The sequence below is a fragment of the Lynx canadensis genome, chromosome A2, assembly GCF_007474595.2.
Source record: "Lynx canadensis isolate LIC74 chromosome A2, mLynCan4.pri.v2, whole genome shotgun sequence".
NCBI lineage: Eukaryota > Metazoa > Chordata > Mammalia > Carnivora > Felidae > Lynx > Lynx canadensis.
This window is the reverse complement of record NC_044304.2, coordinates 33,542,007-33,568,854: the sequence shown is the minus strand read 5'-3', so window position 1 is coordinate 33,568,854 and position 26,848 is coordinate 33,542,007. Positions and strand designations below refer to the sequence as shown.

Below are 26,848 nucleotides of genomic sequence, written 5' to 3'. Positions count from 1 at the left end.
ACATTCTAACATGGTATCTTTATTCACTTCACATTTTTATGATTTATTCCATGTCTGATTCTGAAACTACTACAGGACAATGACAATGTAGGACATGTACACAGTGGGGGCACTCAGTACGTGTTGTTTAGAAATTTGGAGAAAAAATATTAAAATTAAAATTTGAAAACAAAAAAGCAAAGATAATCTTAGCAGAAAAAGCTGCTATGATTGAGCATTAAATTTATCTTCATGGTCTCTTCTAAGGCCCCTGGGATGAGAACCACAGTGTTCATATTAGCTATTATAAAATCTCTCTCGGGGCACCTGGGTGGCTCAGTCAGTTGGCATCCAACTTCAGCTCAGGTCACGATGTCGCGGTTCATGAGTTCGAGCCCCGTGTCAGGCTCTGTGCTGACAGCTCTGAGCCTGAAGACAGCTTCAGATTCTGTGTCTCCCTCTCTCTGCTCCTCCCCTGCTCACACTCTGTCTCTGTCTCTCTCAAAAAGAAACATTAAAACAAAATTTTTTTAATAAAATCTTTCTCAATAAAGAAAGAGTTTAAAAACATATCTCACCTCTTGATATAAGACGTTAGAGAAAATGTGAAATGTTCTTGAAGAGGAAGACACCTGTGCCCTCTGCTTAACCACTTCCGAAGGAACACGAATCAGACAGGCAACCTAAAATATATAATTTAATTAATTACATCTTAAAAAAGAAGTAACTGCTATGAAAATTGAAATTATTCTCATAATCAAAAAACTACAGTCAAAAAGGAATAATATAAAGGGTCACTGCAACATGTCCAAAGGCATTTTTTCAACCTAAAAGCCTCAGACCCTTAATGGACATGCATTGTTTTGTCAGCCCAGAAACTTATCTGCCTTGTGCTTATAGATATCCTCACACCTCCTGCCATCTTGTTCCAGACCCATCTGTCTAGAAGTCCCTCAATGGCAAGAAACACACTGACTTATTCTGAACCCCCAGCACCTAGAACAGCATCACCTAGTGTTCACATGCCAGTCATTTCAAACAGGCTGAAAGAACGAACCAAAAGGGCTTTTGCTCTACTGTAAATAATGCATACATCAACAGAAGCAAGACTGATCAGCAGCTGGCTACACCTAGTCATCTGTCCCACTCCCCACCCCAGCCTCAACTAGCTCCCAACCCCAGCACCCTAGACCCTATCACCACACCACCATGCAACAACGGAGGAGAAACTCCAGGTACTCTTGGGTCCTGCTCCAGCATTCAAGTTGACACAGGTCCTAAACAGACCATAATCACATCTGACAGGTCAACAACCAATACTCCAGAATTTTTAAGATATTTTTTTTCTTTGTACTTAACATTAGATTACCTATATTAAAGACTTGAAAAAACAAAGTGGGATTACAAGTAATGTTTCTCCTTTTCTGCCTACCCACATGTCTAAATTCTCTATCATGAACAGGTATTATTACTTGGTAAGTTTCATTAACATAATATCAAAGAGCACAAATATGTTATGGACCAAAGATTTTAACTGAGGGAGAAAATAAAATGAAAGGGCCAATTTAAAATGTGCTTTTTTGGGGCACCTGGATGGCTCAGTCGGTTAGGCGTCCGACTTCAGCTCAGGTCATGATCTCGTGGTCCGAGAGTTCAAGCCCTGAGTCGGGCTCTGTGCTGACGGCTCAGAGCCTGGAGCCTGCTTCGGATTCTGTGTCTCCCTCTCTCTGCCCTCCCCTGCTCACGCTCTGTCTCTCTCAAAAATAAACAAACATTAAAAACAAATTTTTTTAATGTGCTTTTCAGTGCAACCCTACTTATTATTAACCTTGACAAATACCAATTTTTACAGATAAGGACACACACACAAAACAGATTAAACACCTGATTATCACTAAGGCCTAAAATTGGGTATAAATCGTGTTACTCTTCATAAGTGTGCAAACTTTTAAATCCATACTTATAAGCCAGGACAGAAAACAAGGTCCGCTGAAACTTACATGAACCTAAAAGGATAGCCCCCAGCCTCTAAAACTCATTAAAGAAATGAAAATAAATAAATAAGGAAAGAGAAAAGAAAGAAAAAGGTTCACTAACTCCTCGTATTTTTCAATTCAAGAGGTCAAGAGTGAAATATGACCTCAATATGTCAAGAAAATAGGAATGGTCTACTTTTGCGACTTGGCATAAATATTTATGGAACTTCATGCTTCATAACCCTTCATGTTCTTACATTATGTTTTTATTTCTTAAAAATACAGAAGCAAAACAAAAACTTTGAAAAGGTCCTTAGATGAAAAACAATCTCACTAACGGAAGAGGTACAAAGCGCCCAGCAAGGCTTCTTGACTTCCGTGGCGTGGCAATTTTGGCATGAGAGAGAGGCCACAAAGGAACGCCTCTATTTCCTCCAGTAACTCCAATGCCTTCGATTTGGTTTCCTATTAACTCTGATCTTTCTTAGATTTGAATCTGAGCTACAACAGAGTATTTCACTGCACAAGAACAAAAACACGTTATAGTATTGTGATTCCATGAAAGGGGATCAAGATAATGTCATCCGTGGTCTCTTGGTAAATCCGTTCTCTAGAGAATTCCTTCCTCATAAATCTGGGGTTCAGTATGAATCCATGACACAGAAATGGTGGCATTTTCATTATATCCAAGAGCGTCTTATATGTTGAGGGTCTACCAAAAAATAAAACTAATAAAAATAAAACATAAAGATAATATACGTCCCCATCTTTAAGCCACATTAAAATACAATACTGGCTTCATTAGAATTAAACATGCCAAAAATAAGATAAAGTTTAGATTAAAAATTGATAATAATAATAAAGCTGCTACCAAGATTTTTCTTTAACATTAAAAAAAACAACTTACCCTGATATGTTTTTTTAAATTTATTTTTGTAATGGAAACTGAAATGTCTCCTTTTAGTATTTATTAAACACCAAGACACAAACACTACAAGTTCTAAGACTAAGTGTGTAAAAGGGAGAAAACTACTGTCAACTTCAACCTCCCATTTGGTAAAATGAGTGAAGGCAGAGAAGAGGAACCTCTGGTCCTTTCACTGCCACGGCCACATCCCACACCTCCACACCTCGCTGCCAGCCTGTTATGGCCTGACCTCTGTCCTGTCACTCTTGAAATTCTCTTTGAGGCCACTGGGCACCACCGAAAGTACCTTCCATTAACATTACATCATTTCCCCAATTGTTTTAACACAGCTCACGATCATTTACCTGATTTTCATTTTTCTAAAGGAAACTTCATCAATGACCCATAAATGTGCCTCTGATATTAGAAGCCAATTGTCAGCACGTTAAATACATACCAGCCTGAGACAGAAGCTACTGAAGGTCAGAGCACTACCTGGCTTAGGAAGTTAGGATGAAACCCACATCTTTTGATTACTGTCTCCAGAATTATTTCCCATCAAAGATATATCAACACGCATCTAATGAACTTAAAGTTTCAAAGTTTAGTTCGGCTGATTCTTCATGTTTAGACAGGTAAATCTTTGTCAGTTCAACAGAAACCTAAATAAACTGAATACAGCCAAAGTTTAATCATATTCAGAGCAAGGGCTGCTTTGGACTTTGCAGAGTAAACTCCAGTGTGGCAAATTAGTAAGAGGGAGAAAAACCTTATGACACTCTGAAAAATTTTGCAACGTGCAAGTTACTTACTTGTATTTTATTTCACATTCTTTGTGTAATTCTCAAAATTCTTTGTGGAACACAGGTTTCCAAATCTAACATTTCTTTCTGAACCATCGTTTAAAATCAAAAACCTTTTAACTGTAAGTTCATCTGTGTGTCAATTCTGCCATCTTCTGGTTACAAATGGAATCACAGCTATTGATAAAACCATCCTAGCAGCAATTTCTAACTCCTAATTTATCATCCTTGGGATTTAAATTTTATCCACTGATATAGGGACACAAGTTCGTCATACCTTTCTTACTTATTAGACTCCTTCCACCTATATAAACAGCCAAAAGTCATTAGAAGAAAATATTTAATTTTTGTAGATATTAGTCTTCTCCTGCCTGACAAAATTCCTGTTCTTGATAATCCAGACTCCAACAGAAGCTTTGTTTCTAAAGGCTGTTCACAGAATGTTACATAAGACTTAAGCTGTAAATGGCTTTTTCACTTTTGTTCCTTTCTGTAACAGAAAGGAGCCATGGTTTCCCAGGAGGTGACAAAGCCCTGTGGACAGATGCATACATACCAACTCATAGAAAATCTGAAAGTGGAGGAGACTGTAATGTCAAGGTAACTGTATCAGTTTCTTATGGCTGCTCTAACAAAGTACCACATACTCAGTGGCTTAAAATAACGCAAATTAATCTCTCAGAATTCTGGAGGTCAGAATTCCAAACTAAGTCTTACTGAGTTAAAATCAAATTGTCAGCCAGTTGGTATTCCTTCTGGAGTTTCTAAAGGAGCATCTATTTCCTTGTTTTTATAGCCCACTGCATTCTGTGGTTTGTGGTCCCTTCTTCTCTCTTCAAGACGGAGCACAGCATCATAAAACCTCTGACACTCCTGCGTTCCACTTATGAGGACCTTGGGCTCACCTAGATAATCCCAGAAAATCTTGTCCTCGAGATCCTTAACTTTACCTTATCTGCAAAGCCCCTTTTGCCATGTTAGGTAACATAGTCACAGGTTTTAGGGACTAGGAAATCTTTAAAGGGCCATTATTCTGCCTACCATTGTAACCAACAGCATATTTTAGAACTCCAACCTTTTCTTATTTTAAGAAACCCACAGCAATCAGAGTTCATAATATTACCCAAGTAATACACCTCTCATCTCCACTTTTGCACCACTTCTGCCATTTTTAAAATATTACATCAAAAGTAAAAACTACACAGAGAAATGTTCGTCTTAACTATTCATTCTCCAATGGTGTTTTAACTGTCCACAGCAGCTGTGGAACCTTGAACAAGTCACTGAAACTCTGTCAATTTCAATGTCTTCTTCTGAAATGATTTTCTTCAAAAAATATGTAATTCTGAAAATGTGCTACATAAAGCACTTTGTGTGACATGCACTGGAAAATTGGACTTTACAGATCAGATGCTAAGCTGAGCACTTTTTAAGTGATGTACTACTTAATTCTTTTTAAAAATTTTTTTAAATGTTTTTATTTATTTTTGAGACAGAGAGAGACAGAGCATGAGCAGGAGAGGGGCAGAGAGAGAAGGAGACACAGAATCTGAAGCAGGCTCCAGGCTCTGAGCTGTCAGCACAGAGCCTGATGCGGGGCTCGAACTCACGAACTGTGAGATCATGACCTGAGGTGAAGTTGGACATTTAACCGACTAAGCCACCCAGGCGCCCCTACTTAATTCTTACAAGAACTGTGAGTTGGGTAGCATTAACCCTGTTTTTCAAGATGAGGAAAATAGCAGCTCAGTCAAGTTAGGTATATGGCCTACGGACACACATAGCAAACAGGGTGGGTAACAAGTCAGAGTTCCAAGCTTGATCTATGTTACTGGACAGGTATGACCCTTATACTGTCTCCTTACAGAGGCAGTCAATATATTCTCCAGCTACTTAATAAATTTATCCGATTTATTATTCATACACTCCTCAAGGACAGGGATAAAAATGTGTTACTCTATGTTTTTTAGCATCCATCACAGTGTTAGAGAATAGGCATTCAAATATTGAAAAGTATACAATTACAAATTAGAGCAATTCTATGACAGTGGGATTTAATTCATTATGCTAGTAAGAACCCTAATCTTAACCAAAGAGCATGTGAGAAAGTAAAGGTTTATCACTGACAAAGTGCAGACTTACAGAGAAGTGGCTAATCAGTAGTTTGGTCCTTGGGGAGACAAGTGTTTGGCTTTTCCATTTAAAATGTAGTGGCACTAACTGACCAAATATTCCTGTGGCTTGAAATGATTTCAACTTCATCATCTTACATGAAAATCTTGTTCACTGTTTCTATAAAATTGAACTTAACCGTGTTCCAAAACCTGACAGTGCTCTTAAATAAAAAGCCAACACAGAGCTTCCCTTCCCTCTTGTCCAGTAAGTAAACAAGATAGTCAATGAAACGCACTGTCCTAGATCAAGAATCAATACGGTCTGAATTAATGCTGCATACTACACTAGGGAGAGACAAGCAAATCCATAAAACAGAAAATAATCTGAAATGTGTTAAAGGAGGAAATCATCAAGAAATTGGAGGGGTGGTGGGGCAAACTGGTCCTTTACAAAAACCTCTCTGCACATCCATGCTTGTACTCAAAGTGGGGTCATCAGCAGACATCAGTCGTGCCAAGCCCAGAGGGTCTCCCTGGCCCTTCTGCACATTCGCTCAGGCTCAGATGGCTGGGACAACTGCGAAACAGGACGTGCTTGCTGACTTAGCTCAGAAGACTCCACTGCACAGTTTAAGCTTATGCACCCCCTCACCCCCACCCCATACTAACAAAGGTATCCATGAAGCAATATGCATTGGAGGAATGCTGTTGGAAGTGCTTTTGAAAGAATGACCATCTTGGGGTGCCTGGGTGACTCAGTCGGTTAAGTGTCCAATTCATGGTTTTGACTCAGGTTACGATTTCACAGTTTTGTCAGTTCAAGTCCTGCATCTGGCTCTGTGCTAGCAGCACAGAGCCTGCTTGGGATTCTCTCTCTCCCCCTGTCTCTCTGTCCCTCCCCAACTCATGCTGTCTCTGTCTCTCTCAAAATGAATAAACTTTTTTTAAAAATAAAAGAATTACCATCCTTATGCCAATTCTCTTATCACTCAAATTCACCTTCTCCCTCTGAACGCCATGCCTCTGCCTTAGTTGAGGCTCTGCTCATCTCTCTCTCTCTGGGGGGTTCTGGAGTAGTCTCCTGTGTTCCGTGCAAACACCACATCCACCCCCACACAGCTACGAGGGCAGGTTCCTAAAATCCCCACCACTGGTGCCCTCCTACGCAGCCGTTCAAAAGATAACAAGCAAAGTCCTTCCCCCAGCAGGCAAGGCCCTCCAGCACCCCCTGCCCTGCTGCATTTCATGATGGCCCAGTCATGCCTATGCTCCATCTAGAACTTGAAAATGTCTAATAAGGACTTTCCACAAACTCGATACCCGTGCTGACACCCTCCCACCTAACAATCATACCCTAAAATGTGGCTCAAGGGTTAGCTGTTCTATCAGGCCTTTCCTGAATCAACAACATCGAGACAAAACCATTCCTTTTCTTATCAGGCTCTCAGTATATCTTGTACTCACGTTACTTAAAATACCTGTAACCCTTTAGTGTACTTACACCTTAAACATCCATCTCCACCTTAGATGGCAAGACTTTGCAAGGCAGTGTATCATCTTGTCGTTTTATCCCCAATGCCTAGAACCTAGTAAGGACTTTCCATCTAAATCTGCACCTGCAGGGTAAATGGAGGAGCTGAAGGAAAGCAGCCTACGTACCAGGAATCAAAGATGTCCAAGTGAGGAACGGACACGAAAAGGACAGGGTTTAAAGGATGACGGTGGAAAGCAAGTTATTTCTACATTCTTGAGATAATTTTTTGTGTAATTCTTATACTTTAGGATTCTTGGGAAGCTATTAAAAAGTCTGGGTTCCTTGGGGTGCCTGGGTGGCTCAGTGGGTCGAGCACCTGACTCTTTGCTTTTGGCTCAGGTCATGACCCCAGAGTCACGGGATGGAGCCCCTGGATCAGGGCTCTACTCACTGTGGAGCCTGCTTGGGATTCTCTCTGCTTCTGCCCCTCCCCCTGCTTGTGCATGCCTCTCTCTCTCTCTTAAATGAAAAAAAGAAAAAAGAAAAAAAGTCTGTTCCTAATGTGCTTAAGGCCCTAAAGTGAAAAAAGGTTCCCAGGGATACCTGACTGGCTCAGTTGGTAGAACATGTGACTCCTGATCGTGGGGTCCTGAGTGTGAACCCCACACTGGGCGTAGAGATTACTTAAAAATGTAAAACTTTTAGGGGCACCCGGGTGGCTCAGTTGGTTCAGCATCTGACTCTTGATTTAGGCTCCGGTCATGACCTCACAGTTTGTGGGCTCGAGCCCCACATCAGGCTCCACACGCACAGCCTGCTTGGGATATTCTCTCTCTCTCTCTCTCTCTCTCTCTCTCTCTCTCTCTCTGCCCCTCCTCCACTCATACGTGAGCACAGGCACTCACCCTCACTCTCTCTCAAAAACAAACATTCAAAATAAGAAAAAAAAAAAGGTTCCCAGAAACACTACCTAATAAACAGAATAGGGTAAAAGGCTGCCTGAGCACATCCCCATGATGCGGGGGCTTAAAAGCATCAAAAACAGAAGCCCTTGTTTGAGAGTAGCGAAGCATGTGACAGTCCAGCTTCAGCTTCTAATTGTCCAACAAATCTCCAAGCAACACCTGTACATGCATGCCGCCTCCACTTTATAGACACAACCAGCTCCGTCCGCAGCCTCGCGGAGCTGCTGCCTGAGTTAATAACCACACTTCACTTCGGGCGCAGTCATCTTCCTTCCTGCTCACCCTGTCTCCATGGCTCGGTCACACAACCGCACACAGGTCTGGCAAAATAATACTACAACTGCAAACCAAAGTGACTCTCCAAGAATTTATGGGTATTTCAAAATCTATTAGGATTATTTCAAAAGATAAAACACGTTTCTAAAGTTGTCAACCTCCTTCTATTATCTTATCATCTTGTTCAGTGGTTCTTCTGTAAAAGAAAAAGAAAAAAGGCCAGTAAAGACCACGAAAAACACTAAATAGATTTTTTTCAAGTAATCCCTACCTGCGAACTGGTTCGAACTCACAACCCCAAGATCAAGAGTCACAAGCTCTACCAAGTGAGCCTGCCAGGCGCCCCTAAACAGACATTTTTTTTTTTTTTAAATACAAATCAACGTTTATTTATTTTTGGGACAGAGAGAGACAGAGCATGAACGGGGAGGGGCAGAGAGAGAGGGAGACACAGAATCGGAAACAGGCTCCAGGCTCTGAGCCATCAGCCCAGGGCCCGACGCGGGGCTCGAACTCACGGACCGCGAGATCGTGACCTGGCTGAAGTCGGACGCTTAACCGACTGCGCCACCCAGGCGCCCCCTAAACAGACATTTTAAAAGCTACTCACAACACCATCAAAAATGGCTTAAATCTCCCCCAGGGAAAACACAATGGTGACCAACACGCGCGCTGTGCTTTGCTCCTGACAGACGCTAGACTGCTTCAAGGCCTGTGAATCCTCCAAGGAGCCAATTCAGTGGGGAAGCCGAAGAAAGAGGATGTGCTAACAACTCGCCTAATCCATATGCTGCTAACCCCTAAGCCCCGAATGGACGACAGCACAACAAAGGTGTGGTAGATGAGCTACACAACAGCATAAACTGTCTTCGTTTTCAAGGGTCTGGGATGGCACAGGCCTTGAAGAAAATGTCAGATGTAGCTGCAAACCTCACTCTATCTTCCAAATCTGAATCAACATGTCCAAGTTGCCACCCTCAGAACCAGTCAGTTGTCACTAAACGAGATCCCTCAGTGGGTCTGCAAATTTGCAATTCTGAGGCAGACGAAAGGGATGGCACTTCTGGTCAGCATGTGGCACTCCTCGTGTTCAGCACCCACTGACATATTCGTAAGGATGGGACTGCTGAACCAATACAGTATACAAATTGAGTAGTGGGATAGACATTTAAATTTTTTTAATACTTATTTTTCAGAAAGTGCAAGCAGGGGAACGACAGAGAGAAGGGGACAGAGGATCTCAAGCGAGCTCTGTGCCGACAGACTGACAGCAGCGAGTCTGACGCAGGGCTCAAACTCACAAACCTCAAGATCATGCCCTGAGCTGAAGTCAGACACTCAACTGACTGAGCCGCCAAGGTGCCCCTTAAATTTTTGATAACTCTAAATCAGTGGTGTTTAAATATCACTGAGCACCAGAACCACCCAGGAATTGTGTTTAAAAAGCAGGGCTCCTGGTGCCATGTCCAAAAATCTTCATCTGTAACCAGCTGCCCGGGCAACGGAGTCTAGGTATTCTTTGGACTACGCCTGGAGAATTACTGTTAGAGGTTCTCAGAAAAGCAACTACAAAATATGATAAAATTTATTTCCTAGCTTTCTCAATTCCAAATTAGAATGGGACCAAAAGGATAATCAACCAGCACCTACGTGTATAAGGACATCCACACGTCACCCATGTATACATTAAATTCAGAGTGGCTGCCTTAGGCTACAAAGAAATTTCAAGGATCTTTCGTTTCTGAAAACAACATGAATCTAAGCCGAAAGTAGAATAAGACCCAAGAAAAGTTAAATCTTAAACACTAAAAACAAACCACTATTACTGTAACGTTACAGCATCTGTTGTATTAAAGTAAACCTGCCCAACCCTTCTGATCTAATTACAGATTCTACTTCTCACAGGACTTCTTCTGTGACTGATCAAAGCTGAGCTGTAAAATAATTGAGGTAGGGATTTAGAGATTTGGTACAGCCACCTTCCTAATAAAAGTGGCACAAACAAGACTCTAACTGTTGTTACATATTAAATCTTATTTGATCGATTTTACTGTATTCCAAATTACAAACATAAGGCAGAAGGTGGTAATTATGGTTCTATTGATTCGTCATTAAGTTTTAATCAAGGCGCAGCTGCAGGGAAAGGTTATTATGGCAGCATGCTTCTGTCTCTCTCATACACTTATAGTTGCTACGATAAAGTAATTGTGGACACACTGGATACCAACAAAATACGTTATTGTTTCTAAGGAATCTGTCTGCAACCTAACAATCTTCTATCAAAATAAACGTTACAGAAAATCACCAAACTATTTCTTATTTTCTCTAGATCTCTATTCCTTTCTGACCAATGACAGCTATAAATGTTTTTGTTCTCCATTTCTTTTTACCTTACCAATGAAAATTTGCTTCTCCTACATTCACCCCTTTCTTTCTGTCACTTTTGGAAACCACAGCTGTATGAATCTGAAACCAAAAGTTTATGCTCTATGAAACTGATATAAGTTACTAAAATAAAAAGGCGGTATATACATTTCTCAGGCATTTATTGAGAAAATGGATACTGAATGGCTTTGGAAAGCTGGTTTAATAAAGTGCCAAGATAGCAATCTCTATCAAAATAACACCAGCATTCTTCACAGAGCTGGAACAAACAATCCTCAAATTTCTATGGAACCAGAAAAGACCCCGAATAGCCAAAGCAATCCTGAAAAAGAAAACCAAAGCTGTAGGCATCACAATCCCGGACTTCAAGATGTATTACAAAGCTGTAATCATCAAGACAGAATGGTAGTGGCACAAAAACAGACACTCAGATCAATGGAACAGAATAGAAAGCCCAGAAATGGACCCACAAACGCATGGCCAACTAATCTTTGACAAAGCAGGAAAGAATATTCAATGGACTAAAGACAGTCTCTTCAGCAAATGGTGCTGGGAAAACTGGACAGCGACATGCAGAAAAATGAACCTAGACCACTTTCTTTCACCATACACAAAAGAAACTCAAAATAGATGGAAGACCTACACGTAAGACAGGAAGCCATCAAAATCCTAAAGAAGAAAGCAGGCAAAAAACCTCTTTGACCTCAGTCACAGCAACTTCTTATTCAACATGTCTCCAGAGGCAAGGGAAACAAAAGCAAAAATGAACTATAGGGACCTCATCAAAATCAAAAAGGAAACAATCAGCAAAACTAAAAGGCAACCGACAGAATGGGACAAGATATTTGCAAAAGACATGTGAGATAAAGGGTTAGTATCCAAAATCTATAAAGAACTTATCAAACTCAACACCCAAAACAAAATAATCCAGTGAAGAAATGGGCAAAAGACATGAATAGACACTTCTCCAAAGAAGACATCCAGAGGGCCAACAGACACATGAAAAGATGCTCAACATCACTCATCATCAGGGAAATACAAATCAAAACCACAATGGGATACCATCTCACACCTGTCAGAATGGCAAACATTAACAACTCAGGCAACAACAGATGGTGAGGATGTGGAGAAAGAGGACGGCCCTCTTTTGCATTGCTGGTGGGAATGCAAAGTGGTGCAGCCACTCTGGAGAACAGTATGGAGGTTCCTCAACAAATTAAAGATAGAACTACCCTACAATTGTACTACTAAGTATTTATCAAACGGATACAGATGTGCTGTTTCAAAGGGGCACATGCACCCCAATGTTTATAGCAGTGGTATCGATAAAAGCCAAAGTGTGGAAAGAGCCCAAATGTCCATCGACAGATGAATGGATAAAGATGGATACAATGGAATACTACTCAGCAATCAAAAAGAATGAAATCTTACCATGTGCAACTATGTGGACAGAACTAGAGGGTATTACGCTAAGTGAAATTAGTCAGAGAAAGACGAGTATCATGTGACTTCACTCATATGAGGAATTTAAGATACAAAACAGATGAACATAAGGGAAGGGAAGCAAAAATAATATAAAAACAGGGAGAGAGACAACACATAAGAGACTATTAAATATGGAGAACGGAGGGTTACTGGAGGGTTGTGGGAGGGGTGATGTGCTAAATGGGTAAGAGGCATTAAGGAACCTACCCCTGAAATCAGTGTTGCACTATATGCTAACTTGGATGTAAATTTAGAAATTAATTAAAAATAAAATAAAAAAGTCCTAGCTAAAAAAAATTAAAAAAAAATACATTAACAAGATTTCCATAACTGTAACAAATTTAACATTATTGCTTTGTCTCCTTGAAGTTGGTCCATTTTCCTACATATTAATTTTTATGCTTAAAAATCTTGTGATGTTCACTCTTTCATCAATGTTTGCAATAAAAATATGTACGCAAACTTTAAAAAAAAAAAAAAAGAAAGAAAAGAAAGTGCCGAGATATCTGGAGTGTCAAAACCAGCATTTCCACAAACCCTAAAAATCTCTTCAACATATGAAACTGTAACCAAATTTAAAATCAATCAAAGGTCACCATCAAGCTATGTTTCACCTGTGAGGTCAATCTCTATACCCACTACTGATCAATTCTCCTTCCAAAGTTCTCCAAGCATCACAAGAAATATAAAAAGACACCTGACACTTATGGGACCATGGAAATCCTAAGAGACACAATAAAGGTATGAGTGTCCCAGTATTGTTTATCTCCTGTGTTATGGACACTTGTTTCCTACTAACATCCACCTATACCACCTCCCACGTGCAAGAGTTCACATGGAATACAACAACAAAGGCTCCAATATTTTTTAAATGTCAGTTACAGAGTGTATTAAAATATGAAGTATTTTTTAGATATGAAAAGATATGCCATTAACATGATTAATCTAGCAACTATCATTTGCCCTAATTACGTATTACTTTACATATGCCTGCTAAGTTTAAGAGACAGAAAATTCTTAAATTGAAGAAAACCTGTCCTTCAACATGGCAAATTACTTTTCAGGCAAGAGAGCCCTGTGTGGCCAAGTTCTTTTTGCTGCTTGTTCTCAACAACATACTATAAAATATAAAATATAAACCAAATACTGAGTTTATGAGAATATTTAAGGTTAAAGCAATACACAATTCTAAAATAATGTGAGGCAAGGGCTGTCATAAGAACAAACTCTCACAACCTGAGACAATAAAACTCTCACACACAACTTGTTATTCTTTAGTATATATACTCAAAAATTACTGCATGTAAAGAGGTTCTAAAGCCAGAACATAATCACAAAAAACAATCTGAACCTTGGGTAACAGCTTAAATTTTTTTTGTTTTTAAATGAAGTATAAATTGGTTTTAAATTGCAGTTTAAACTAATTTTCCAGTACAATTCAAGCACCGGAATTCTTACTTTGGGTAAGAGCAGAGGGAACAAAAATGCCCAGAAATTCTATGCAAAATGTCCTCATGTTCATTTCCTGGAGAGACGTTCACAGGTTTCATTAGAGCTCTAAAGGGGTCTGCAGCTCAGAAAGGAGTTACTACTTTGTGTTGCTTCCTACTGAGAAAATAATACACTGCTAGTCTCATCACTTTTCTAACTTCGGTAAATCATGAAGGCAATTTTTCTTTTAAAAAATTCCAGAGTTAACTTGGGACTTGGGTCCTGCAAAATCATTTTTAAAACAATATCAAAGCAAGTTTTATAAAATCAACTTTAGTGAATTTAGTGTTTCTTAGGCTAATTTCAACATTTTCTTCAAGGAACCACACAACAGATTTCTCACATCAAGAAATTCATTGATGTGAGATCTTGCCATTTGCAACAACCTGGATGGACCTAAAGACTGTAATGCTAAGTGAATTAAGCCAGTCAGAGAAAGACAAATACCATACGATTTTATTCACATGTAGAATCTAAGAAACAACAGATATGAACAAAGTTAAAAAAATAAATAAGCAAACAAACAAAAACCACAGAGAGACAAACCAAAAAACAGACTCCTAACTACAGAGTACAAATGGACGGTTACCAGAGGGCAGCTGGATGGGGGTGGGGGTGGGGGTGGGGGCGGGATAGGTGATATGGATGATGAGCACAGAGTAATATATACAATTGTTGAATCACTATACTGTACACCTGAAACTAATATGACACGTATGTTAACTAAACTAAAATAAAATTTTTTTAAAGAAATTCATTTTATAGAAATGGAAAAGTGTAGTTTCATATATCCCAGATATACAAAATAAATTTTTAAGATGCAAAAATACCAAAGAAGACCAAAGATCATCTTTGTCCTTATCAAATATCATAACCTCAACAATTCAAATTATCACACAGAGTGACACTTGCTTTTCTATAAAATAGACTATCTCCCCCATAATTCCTTTTCTCTTGGATTTCCCAGATATAATCTGGTATGTTTTCATCAACTAAAATGATGTAATTAATTTGACTACATTCTCTTAAAAATAACTTTCTTTTAAATTGTCCTAATACTTCCCAACTCGTTCTATGAGACCAGTTTTATCTTGATACCAAAACCAGAAAGGCACAAAAAAAGTTAACTACAGACTTGTATCTCTTATGAACAGAGTCCTCAACAAAATACTAGTAAACAAACCTAGCACTAAATAAAAAGTATTATATACCATGATCAAATGAGGTTTATCTCAGTAATGCAAGAGTGATCTGAAAATGTCTGAAAACCAGTTAATGTAATACACCATATCAGCAAAATAAAAAACAAAAACCTTACGATTATCTCAATGGATGAACAGAATCACGGACAAAATTTAGCCCTTCAAAAATTAAAAAAACTTCATCCAACAAACTAGGAATAGAAGGCAACTTCTTCAACTTGATCAAGAACATTTATGAAAACCTCACAGTCAACATCATAGTTAATAGTGGCACACTAACTTTCTTCCTGAGTTCAGAAAAAAGGTAAGGATGTCCACTCTTGTCACTCCTATTCTACACTGTACTAAAGCTTCAAGCCAGGTCAATTAAGGCAAGAAAATGAAATAGAAAAGAAAGACATAGAACAACCTCTATTTGCACATACAAATAGAGTGTACAGATTTTATGTACAGAAAATCCTAAGGGATCCACTAAACCACTTTAGAACTGATTGAGTTCCATAAAGTTGCACAATACAAGATCAATATATGAAAATGAATGTATTTCTATAATTAGCAATGAACTAACTGAAAATGAAATTTTTAAAAATTTCCATTTAGAATAACATAAAAAAGAATAAATTACTTAAGAAAAAACGGGGCGCCTGGGTGGCTCAGTCAGTTAAGCATCCAACTCCGGCTCAGGTCACAATCTTGTGGTTCACGAGTTCGAGACCCATGTCAGGCTCTGTGCTGATAGCTCAGAGCCTGGAGCCTGCTTCAGATTTTGTGTCTCCCTCTCTCTCTGCTCCTCCCCCACTTGTGTTCTCTCTCTCTCTCTCCCTCCCTCCCTCCCTCCCTCCCTCCAAAATAAATAAAACAAAAAAAAATTTTTTTTAAAGAATAAATTACCGAAACAGGCGCAAAACTTAAACTCTGAAACTATAAGACACTGTTGAAAGAAAATAAGACCTAAATAAATGGAAAGACATCACATATTTATAGATCACAAAGTTTAATTTTTTTTTTTAATTTTTTTTTCAACGTTTATTTATTTTTTTTGGGACAGAGAGAGACAGAGCATGAACGGGGGAGGGGCAGAGAGAGAGGGAGACACAGAATCGGAAACAGGCTCCAGGCTCTGAGCCATCAGCCCAGAGCCTGACGCAGGGCTCGAATTCACGGACCGCAAGATCGTGACCTGGCTGAAGTCGGACGGTTAACCGACTGCGCCACCCAGGCGCCCCACAAAGTTTAATATTTTTAAGATAGCAACAGTCTCCAAATTGATTTGCAGAGTCGGTGCAATCCCTATCAAAATCTAAGTTGCCTTTTTTCCAGAAGTTGAGCAGCTGATTCTAAACTTCATGTGAAAATGCAAGAGGCGCAGAATAGGCAAAACAATCTTGACAGAGAAGAACTAAGTTGGAGGACTTGTAGTTACTGATTTCAAAACTTACCACAAAGCTACACTTAATCAAGTCTGTGTGATACCAGCACAAGGACAGATACAGAGATCAACAGAACAGAACTGAGAATCTACAAACAAACCCTCACATTTACAATCTATTATGTTTTGAGAAGGGTGCCAAAGCCCTTTAATGGGTGGAGAATAGTCTTTTAACAAATGGGGCTGGGTCAACTGGATATCCACATGCAAAATTCTGAAGTTTGACTACCTCACAGCAGATACAAAATTACTCAAAATGGATCAAAGACCTAAAAGTAAGAGTTAAAACTAAAATTCTGGAAAGAAAGCACAGGTATAAATCTTCATGATCTCAAATCAGGCAATGGTTTCAAAGATGTAACACCAAACCATAAGCATTAAGTAAAATAAAACAGGTAAAATAAAAAATTTTAAATTTATGCTTCAAAGTGAAGAAAATGGCAATTTACTAAGAAAATGGAAAGACAAAGCACAATATGGTAAAAAATTTTACAATTCATAGGCCTCATAATGGACTTGTATCTAGAATATATAATTTCCACAACTCAGCAACAAGACAACCCAATTAAAGAACAAAGGATCTGAATAGATATGTCTCCAAAGAAGATAAGCAAATATCTCCTAAGTACATGAAAAGATGCTCAAAATCATTAGTTATCAGAGAAATATAAATCAAAATCACAGTAAGATGCCACCAAACATCTATTTGTGGACTATAATTTATAAGACAGATACCAAGTCATGGTAAGAATGTGCAGAAACTAGAACCCTTATGCACTGCTACTGGGAATGTAAAATTGCACAGCCACTTTGACCAATAATTCCACTCCTACGTGTACATCCAAGAGAAATGAACACATACATCAACAAAAAGACTTGCACAAAAATGTTCATGAAAGGAACATTAGCATAACAGCCCCAAAGTGCAAACAACCTAAGTGTCCATAAAATAACGCAAATATTCAAGCCACACGGAATATTACTTGGCAATTAAAGGAATGAAGCCCTGACAATGCTACAACATGGATAAAACCTTGAAAATATCATGCTAAGCCAAAGAAGCCAGTCATAAAAGACCACATGTTGAGGCTTCCATTTATACGAAATGTCCAGCATAGGAAAATCTATCAAGACAAAAAGTAGATTCGTGGTGGGAAGGTTGAGGTAACGAGGAGTAACCGCTAACAGGTATGATCTTTCTTTCTGAAGAGATGACAATGTCCTAAAATTGCCCATGGTGATGGTTGGACAACTCTGAACATACTAAAAAAAAAAAACTTTTGATTATACCTCCAAATGAGTTATATAGGTTGTGAATTACATTACAATAAATCTGTTATTTTTAATTGTCTTCTTAAAGTTAATCTGTACTTTTACTTTTCTATCATGATCTCTGCTTTCCCCATTCACTGTATTTTCAAGTAAAAAATTAGATTACAAAATAGTTGATGGATTCTCATCCAACTTTTCTAAAAAAAAAAATACTGCATAGAATACAAAACCACAATGTATCACATATTTAATGTAAATCTTATGAAGCCTGATTCACTTTTCAAATTTCCTCATGTAAACATATACCACTACTTTTCTAAACAGAAAAATCATATAAATGGATGAAATGATAACAGGCTTATATACTAAGACCCTTCTCTTCACTTTGTCGTCCATTCTTGTTAATGTGCCCTGCCCATAACAAGGTTCTGGGTTTAGTAAGACTGCATAAACACCAGACCATGTAATTTGAAAATAACAACAGTAAAGAACAGACAGCTTCTGGATGGATACACAAAAATATTTTATTAAAGGATGTCTGTTAGTACTGAGTAGGAGGGGTTGGAAGAAAGCTGAGTGGGTGAGGGCAGTGGGGAACTTTTATTGGTATTGTAACTTTCTCTGTGTTAATTTGGGTGGAAAAAATACCTGTATTATTTTTTAATTACAAATAGTTTATCACCTACATCATGATTTCACTTTGGTAATGAATTATTTACAAGAGACAAATAATTGTTTAAAACACATGGTAGAGATGGACTGCCTATCTTGTCACTGCTTTCCAATTTTACTCCATCAGATACCAAATGATCTGTATAACATTGCCTCTTTACTACTCGTTGAAATTTGCATTGTTGTACTACTGGGTCATACATTTTTATTAACGTTTCAAGTATGCTTAAAAAAATAAAAAACCTGAATAGGGGTGCCTGGGTGGCTCAATAGGTTGGGCATCTGATTTCGACTCAGGTCATGATCTCACAGTTCATGGGTTCGAGCCCCACGTCAGGCTCTGTGCTGACAGCTCAGAGCCTGAAGCCTGCTTCGGATTCTGTGCCTCCCTATCTCTCTGCCCCTTCCCTGCTCATGCTCTGTCTCTTCCTCTCTCTCAGAAATAAAAAACATTAAAAAAATTAAAAAAAAAAAAAAAAAGACCTGAATCATCTTTAAGTCTCGGTTGCAGAGCTCAATATATATCCATTACCCCATCTTGCCATTTTCATTTTTAAATCTTCTATGGTCTCGATAAACGTTCATGTCTGCCTAGTCTTAAGACTTTTACAAATAGAAGTTAGTATCTCCAACAAAGATTATATGTCTGGTGGGTAGGGGGAATGAGTGAAAGAGATGATGGGGATTAGAGAGTACACTTATGAAAAAAAAAGTTAAATTAAATTTTTAAAGATAACGGTTCTATTCATTTCTCCTTATAATTCTGCCCATCTCTGCTTTATTTTGAGACTGTATTATTTACGCCAGGTCCAGGTTTATTACATCTCCCAAGATAACTGTTCACTGTATCACTGTACCACGGTCTCTTTGTTTTTTTACTTTCAGTCTTTTTTGCCTGATATTGACATTATTCTATCAGCTCTTTTTCAGTTTGTATTTCTGTATCAGAGTTGATCAGAGAAGTAGAACCACTATAAATGATAAAAATGAAGAGTTATTGGGGTGCCTAGGTGGCTTAGTCAGTTAAGTATTCAACTCTTGATTTTGGGTCAGGTCATGATCTCACAGTTAGTGGGATCAAGCCCCATGTTGGGCTCTGTGCCAATAGCACAAAACTTGCTTCAGATTCTCTCTTTCCCTCTCTCTCTGCCCCTCCCCAGCTTGCACTCTCACTCTCTCAAAATAAATAAACTTAAAAAAAAAAAAAAGAATAAAGAGTTATTAAGGGTGTGAACAGTATTTATGGGAGTTGATTAAGCAGGTTACATAGAATTGTTGCTTCCACATCCAGCGTTAGGAAAGAAATCAGAGAGCAGGCAATGGGGTGGATGAAATGGTGTGAAATGGGGAAGAGCAAGGATAAACCGCCACACTGGTTTCTCATCAACCTTCATGATACAGGTTACCTGCAGTATAAGCTGGCATCCTTCACCACACAGACAACACATTTGACTCAGAATCTAGAGAAGCTGACAGAGAAGATCCAGTAGGCACTGGAGAGGCTGGAGACCAGAGAGGAGGTTCATAAACTGCAACAGTGCCTGACTCTAACACCAACCTTCTGAGCACCGACACAACTGTTGCTTCATGTCCACCTTATGACTCTTGTACAAGTTTCTCTCGTAGCCAGCCTAACCTGGACCCATCCTGGAAAGGGAGTTCTAAGAAATGGAGTTCCAGCTCATTTATGTTGACACAACACAAAGCCACCACAATTTCCATGGATATCTTCTTCCATCTCTTTAATTTTATTCTTTGTGCAATTACATTTTAGGCATGTCTTTTGAAAACAGCACATCACTGGATTTTTCTTTCCTCCAACCTAGACTCTATGTTTTAACTATCGTGTTTAATCCATTTACATTTATTGGAGTTTATGACTTTCATAACTTAAAAATGAACTGTCTTTTAAAAATGAAATGAAGTATTATCTGTATCAAAGATATAAGCACGGTTTGCATTCCTTAAGTATTTTATATGCATAACTTGTTACTTACCACTTCTCCAGCAGAGGCAGCCAACATATGCTTCATGGGCATCAAATATGAAGACGAATCAGTATGTAAAAACCATTTCACATATTCATAGGTGATAAAAAAAGCAGCAGCTGAAATTTAAAACAAGCCAGTCTTTCACAAAGTCTAAATATATATTCAAACTGTTAAGAAATAAGTTTCTCAAAAAAATTAAACTCTAATTATTAAATTACGAGGTAACAGATAAAGATAATAATTTAACATGTATTCTTCCTTCCTGCCCCACTCTTGCAGAATCTACTGAACCCATGTTATAAAGCCAATCCCAGACTTATGAAAATGTACAAGACATGATCCCAGCCCTGAGGGAGCCTGACAGCTAACCCAGCATTCACCATTTTGTATCAAGTCACTTGATATTTTTTAGTAAGCTTTCTAGAATGAGATACGAATTTCTGTGATCCAAAATATCTTTACATATAGTAATAAAATAATGAGCTACATTGATTTATAGACAGGTTAAGATTGGAAACATACACATTAAATAAAACATCTATTTGGTAAGTTTTATTTCTGTTCACTCAAAATAACCATGGCTACCTTTTACTACATCAACTCACTTTTACATCAAGGAAACAATCAACTATTTAATTCCAACTGTAAATCAAAATCTCAAAAAAGCTACCTATCACCAGGAACTAATCTTAGCTATATAACAGGGCTTTAGAACCTGCCATGTACTGTTAATCAAAAGATGTCTATCACTTCCATAAAAGATAAGGCCTGAAAGATAAATGAATGACAAATTCATCTTCTGAAGGACATGTGAACACAATCACATTCAAGTCTAAAACGCTCAAAAAAAGAGCTTGATAATGAAAACCAGTTCTCCACAGTTAAAATCAACAGGTTTTTAAACTCTCCTCAGGCTGCTAACCAATAAACACGAGGCCAAATGAGGAGGCACACTGTCCCAATGCAAACAGTTCGATACGATTAACCTAGGTCCCTATTCCCACAGTGGTTCTCACTAAGGCTTTTTCTACTTTAGCACACTACACGTACAGCTAGAATATCTGCAACCGCATTCAGCTGTAAGTTGCACCTGCTGCACGTTTCACCCTCCACCCCCCTTCTCCTTTCACCTCCAGGCAAAGGAGAAAGTGCCACAAGTTTCTACGTTTACCTGGTTAACCACCTCAACCTAGTCAGACTGTATCGCTACTTTTGTGATAGACAAAATTCTTTAGAAATGTAATTCCAAAAAAGAAATATAAATCCCAAAAGTCTCCTGTGTGACACCCAAGAAAGCCCCACTAATTGCAAATGATGTCACAAGGTTCCAAGTGAGGCTATGGACAAGTTACAACAAAGAACAGGGGTTGGGCTAATACCTACAGAGTCTGCTAGCTCTTTAAAAACAAAAACCGGGGCGCCTGGGTGGTTTAGTCGGTTAAGCGTCTGACTTTGGCTCAGGTCATGATCTCTCCGTCGGTGAGTTCGAGCCCCGCATCCGGCTCTGTGCTGACAGCTCAGAGCCTGGAGCCTGTTTCTGATTCTGTGTCTCCCTCTCTCTCTGCTCCTCCCCTGTTCATGCTCTGTCTCTCTCTGTCTCAAAAATAAATAAACGTTAAAAAAAAAAAAAAATTAAAAACAAAAACCTATGGTTTTGTGTTCCATTTTTTTTTTTTTTTGAAAGAGAGAGAGAGAAAGAGAAAATGAGAACGAACAAGGGGGAGAGGGGCAGAAGGAGGCTCCAGGCCCAGCAATGAGCCCAACTCAAAGCTCCAATTCATGAACCATGAGATCATGGCCGGAGCCAAAATCAAGAGTTGGATGCTTAACCGACTGAGCCACCCAGGTGTGTCCCCTAAGTTCCCCTCTAAATAAGAGTAAGGATCCTGAAGAGGGGTCTTCTGCCTCTTCTTTCAACCCTCAGTTCTCTTCATCCCTAACTCCTGACCCCTGCAGAATATTACAGTCCTCCCCTATCCACAGGGAATTTCTTCCAAGCCCCCCAGTGTTTGCCTGAAATGATGGATAGTACCAGACCCTATATATATTTTTTTCCTGTACATACCTATCTGTGCTAAGGTGTAACCTATTAGGCACGGTAAGCGATGATAACAATAAACAATAATAATAGACAATACAACAATAAAATAGAACTATAACAATACGCTGAAATAAAAGTTATGTGAATGTGGGCTCTCTCTCAAAAATACCTATACTGGGGGCATTTGGGTGGCTCAGTCAGTTGAGTGGCTGACTCTTGATTTTGGCTCAGGTCATGATCTCGCAGTTTGTGGGTCTGAGCCCCACTTTGGGCACCGGGCTTGCGGCATGGAGCCTGTTTGGGATTCTCGCTCTCTGTCCCTCGCCTGCGTGTGCTCCCTCTTAAAATAAATAAACTTTAAAAAAAATACCTATAGTGTACTCACCTCTCTTCTTGTGATAATGTAACATGATAAAAATGCCTACATGATGAGATCAAGTAAGATGAATGGCGTACACACTGTGACATAGCATTACACTACTAATGACCTTCTGATGATGCATCAGGAGGAGGATCATCTACTTCTGGAGCACGGTTCACTACAGGTAAATGAACCACTGAAAGCAAAACCACGGATAAGGAGGACCACTGTATGTTCTCAGAAAAGTCTACAAACACTGACTATTACATTGGTGTATGATACTCAGATTACAACCTAAACTATAACCTTAACTTAAATAGTACAAGAAAAAAAAAAAAAAAAGATGCCAGATAGAAAACTTCAAGTCACCAAAAACTCCCAAAAGAACAAAAAGGCCATTTCTGAAACACAGGCACTATCTACCCAGCATCACTCATCCACTGCTGTTCAGGAGATGGTGAAAAAACAAAAAAAGTACAGCAAGAAAAACATTTTCTCACACGTGCAAAAGTTCAAAACCACATGTAGCTAAAGTCCTAGTGGCAAGAATTTAAAATAAGTCCCATGAGCCTAAAACACCATGGACTCCTTGGACTACTGGTAATACTACCAATACTAATTCCTCAGTGCAATATGTATGAGAAAAAAAAACTTTAGAACAATGAATACTATAAAAACAGACTTTAAGCATCAATGCCAAGGCCACACCTGAGCCCAATGAAATCACATCTCTGGAAGTGAGACACCAGTGTCCGTACTTTTTTAATGTCTTCAGGTGATTGGGTGATTGTACTGTGGTCAAATTTAGGAACCACTGTCTCTCTTCCACATGTAGAACTGGACTTGGCAGGGAGTGGGTGCTAAGGACTTGCTACAGTCAATTACTAAAAGTAGTAAGACAAATAAAATTCAAGGATAACCTCAAAAACAGTTGGCTGTTCTAAGGGCTGCTGGGGGAAGAAACCAAAGGACCAAAACAGTAATTTCTCTCTGCACTACCAATCTTTATGTGAATACTGTGCTCCAGATGAACACAGATGGACATTTAAATGCCAGGTTACCAGGAAAGAATTGCTCATGAATTATCCTGAGAAAAAAGAAACCAGACTCTAGAGGTTAGGAATCTCCTAGAGCTGAGGTTCTATAACCGGGGATTGGGGGATGGGGGAGGGTTTTGTTTGCTTGGTTTGCTTGAGTACCACTGAAACCATCAGTAAACAATTAAAATAGTAAGTATACTAACAAGTGGATTGAATAAAACAGATTATACTGATTACAAAATAAGGCCATAAATCACATAATGTGACTCCAAAGCTACAACAAAAGCAAAGACATTTGAAGGGGAGTATCCAGGAGAAGGTTAGTGGGAAATGGTTGCATCATACAAGTGGAATTTAGTTAAGACAGAAAAGGTTTAAGGCCTCTTAGGTTCACCTGCTCCAAAAGCATCTCCAAGGCAGTAGTTATTAAACTCAGCTTCACATTGGAATCACCTAGGAAGCTACTAAACCTCCTGATACCCAGGCAAAACCCAGACCAATTAAATTTACCAGGGTGACATAGGCATCAGTATTTTTTAAAGCTTCCCAAGAGATTCTAATACGCAGGCAAGGTTGAGAACCATTACTCTACGGTATGACAACCAATATTAGAGTAACATTTTCAAGCTTCTAACTGGGGATTTTAACAGGAAAAACCATTTAAAAACCATTGTACTTCTATTACAAGTAGAGTGGAACAGGATCTCACACTAGCGATTCAAAAGCAATGGGTTAATGAATAGAAAATAAATTCAGAAGATAAGCTACAACACACGAGCGATTCTACACGGGGTGACACCACATACCATCCGGAAAATAAATCTCATTATGTTGGCTTTCTAGCAGGGACAAGAATATCAACATAAATTTTACCATTAGGAAAAGATCCAATAGCAGCAGAAGGAACGCCAGCATATATTCCACGAAAACCACCAGCCTTATTAAATCCTTGTGGACTCTGCAGCCTGGTTTTAATGGTATCCAGAGGGTATAATATCAAGTCAACAGAGACACCTGCTACCCCACCAGCCTTTAAAAAAAGAGAGAGAGAGAGAAAGGAAAATAAGGTTACAATCAAAGGTTACCCTGCCATTTGGGGGGTAGGGATAAGAAAAAGGTAATCTTTAAAGCACATTTTTCATACCTATTGATCCACAACTTATTTGGTATAGTCAAACAAAAGACCTTCTACCTGATTTATATATTTTCCTGGGGAAATAATGATTATTGTGCTATATTCTTAACTTGTAATTTTTCAATAATTTTTTATTTTTAAAATCAAATTTAAATTCATTTTTAATACTTTCACACGGTTCAAAAAGTAAACAAGCAAACAATCTCAGAAAGGTTAAGAGTCCAAAGCCTCCTTCCCTTGTCTAATAACTCAGATACCCACTTCTGCTGTTTGCTTACTGGATCCTTCTGAAGTTACTTTAGGTATATACAAGCAAACACAAGTATGTATTTTCCTTTTTTTTGAAAAAGGTATATACAATATGCAGTGCACCACACCTTACTTTTATCACTTAATTTATCTTGCTGATCTTTCCATATCAGACCAAATTTATATTTTTGCCTTTTTAATAAATGAGTAGTAAAACCGAAGTAAGACTTTCTGGGGGAGACTGTCATTTTAAAATAGGTAATGGGAAGGTGCCTGGGTGGCTCAGTCGGTTGAGCATTGGACTCTTGATTTAGGCTCAGGATGGGATCGAGCCCTGCATCGGGCTATGCACTAAGCGTGGAGAGCCTGCTTTTCTTTTTCTCTCCCTGTCTGCCCCTCTGCCCTGCTCGCTCACTCTCGCTGTCTAATAAATAAATAGGTAATGGTCCTTGGGAATCTAGATCTGTTATTTTAAGATTCATACATCTAAGGATTCCCGTAGTATTCTCTCTCCTTTATATTTAAAAATTCCTTGATAATTTTTTAATTAAGTAAATAAAAGCAGGGCAGGGGGAGCTAAATTCCTAGAGAATATTAAAACCAGGTCCCAACTAGTCATCTCCCAAGAGACATCATGTTGCTTTAGAAAGGTGCACTTTAAAAACTAAGTTTTCACCTAATGATTACAGTGGAGTATATGTAGATTTTTTTTTTTTTAAAAACTGGTTACAACTTAGTCAAAGCAAAAAGAAATTCAGGAAAACAATTTTAGGTAAAAATATCAACTCAAGTACAGAGTCAAAGGTCAATACACAAAGTCTTAGGGCATCATTTAAAAATGTGAATCAGGGGCATCTGGGTGGCTCAGTTGGTGAAGCGTCCGACTCTTGATTTTGGCTCAGGTCCTGATCCCCGGGTCATGGGGTCGAGCCCCATGTCGAGCTATGCACTGACAGTACAGAGCCTGCTTAGGATTCTCTCTTCCCACCCCCCCCCCCAACTCTCTCTCTGTCCCTGCCCCACTCACACTCTTTGTCTCAAAATAAACAAACATTTTTTTAAAATGTGAATCGAAACCTGTTTCCCATGGGCAGAAAGAATTACAAGGAGGAAAAAAAGACTTTCAATACGGTTGCTACATAGTAATTTTTAAAACGAATCATTAACTTTTCTTATCCTCCAGATTTTGAACATGGATATATTACCTATCAGAAGGTAGAAATATACTTTTAAAAAAACTATACATTAAAAACTAAGATGCAGAAAAAGAAAAATCAGTATTATTCAAACATACAGGCAAAATTCAAAATGATGAGTTTTTCCATCCTTTGGGTATACGAAATCCTCAGATGGTACAAACCTCAGTACATAATAAACACTGTCTGCTCTACTTACCACTCACCATAAAACCAATAAAGAGTTCACTGCAAAAATGAAATTACTCTCATGAGAAATCCAGTCATTAACTAGCATAGGTAAATTATTAAAAATTATTTTAAGAGAAATAGATAAGCTCATTGCCATAAACATTAATACTGTACTATATGATCAGCCTGAGAAACATGACTGAATCTCGTAGATCATGAAGGTCTACTCTGCAA

The 26,848-nt window shown here is 38.7% G+C and overlaps 1 protein-coding gene across 8 annotated transcripts in view; it reads right to left on the bottom strand.

Annotated features, from left to right (window-relative positions):
• SLC25A26 (solute carrier family 25 member 26) overlaps window positions 1-26,848 on the bottom strand; it is a 139,386-nt gene that overhangs the window by 100,255 nt on the left and 12,283 nt on the right. For all 8 annotated transcript variants that reach the window (XR_003967015.2, XM_030307193.2, XM_030307189.2 and 5 more), the window contains exons 2-4: window positions 24,737-24,893; window positions 20,428-20,537; window positions 558-662 (exon numbers count right to left, since the gene is read on the bottom strand). Coding sequence is in view for 7 of the 8 variants with exons in the window: in XM_030307193.2 (XP_030163053.1) it covers window positions 558-662; window positions 20,428-20,537; window positions 24,737-24,893 (372 nt within the window). In the remaining variant the exon portion in view is untranslated. The remainder of the gene's footprint in view (window positions 1-557; window positions 663-20,427; window positions 20,538-24,736; window positions 24,894-26,848) is intronic.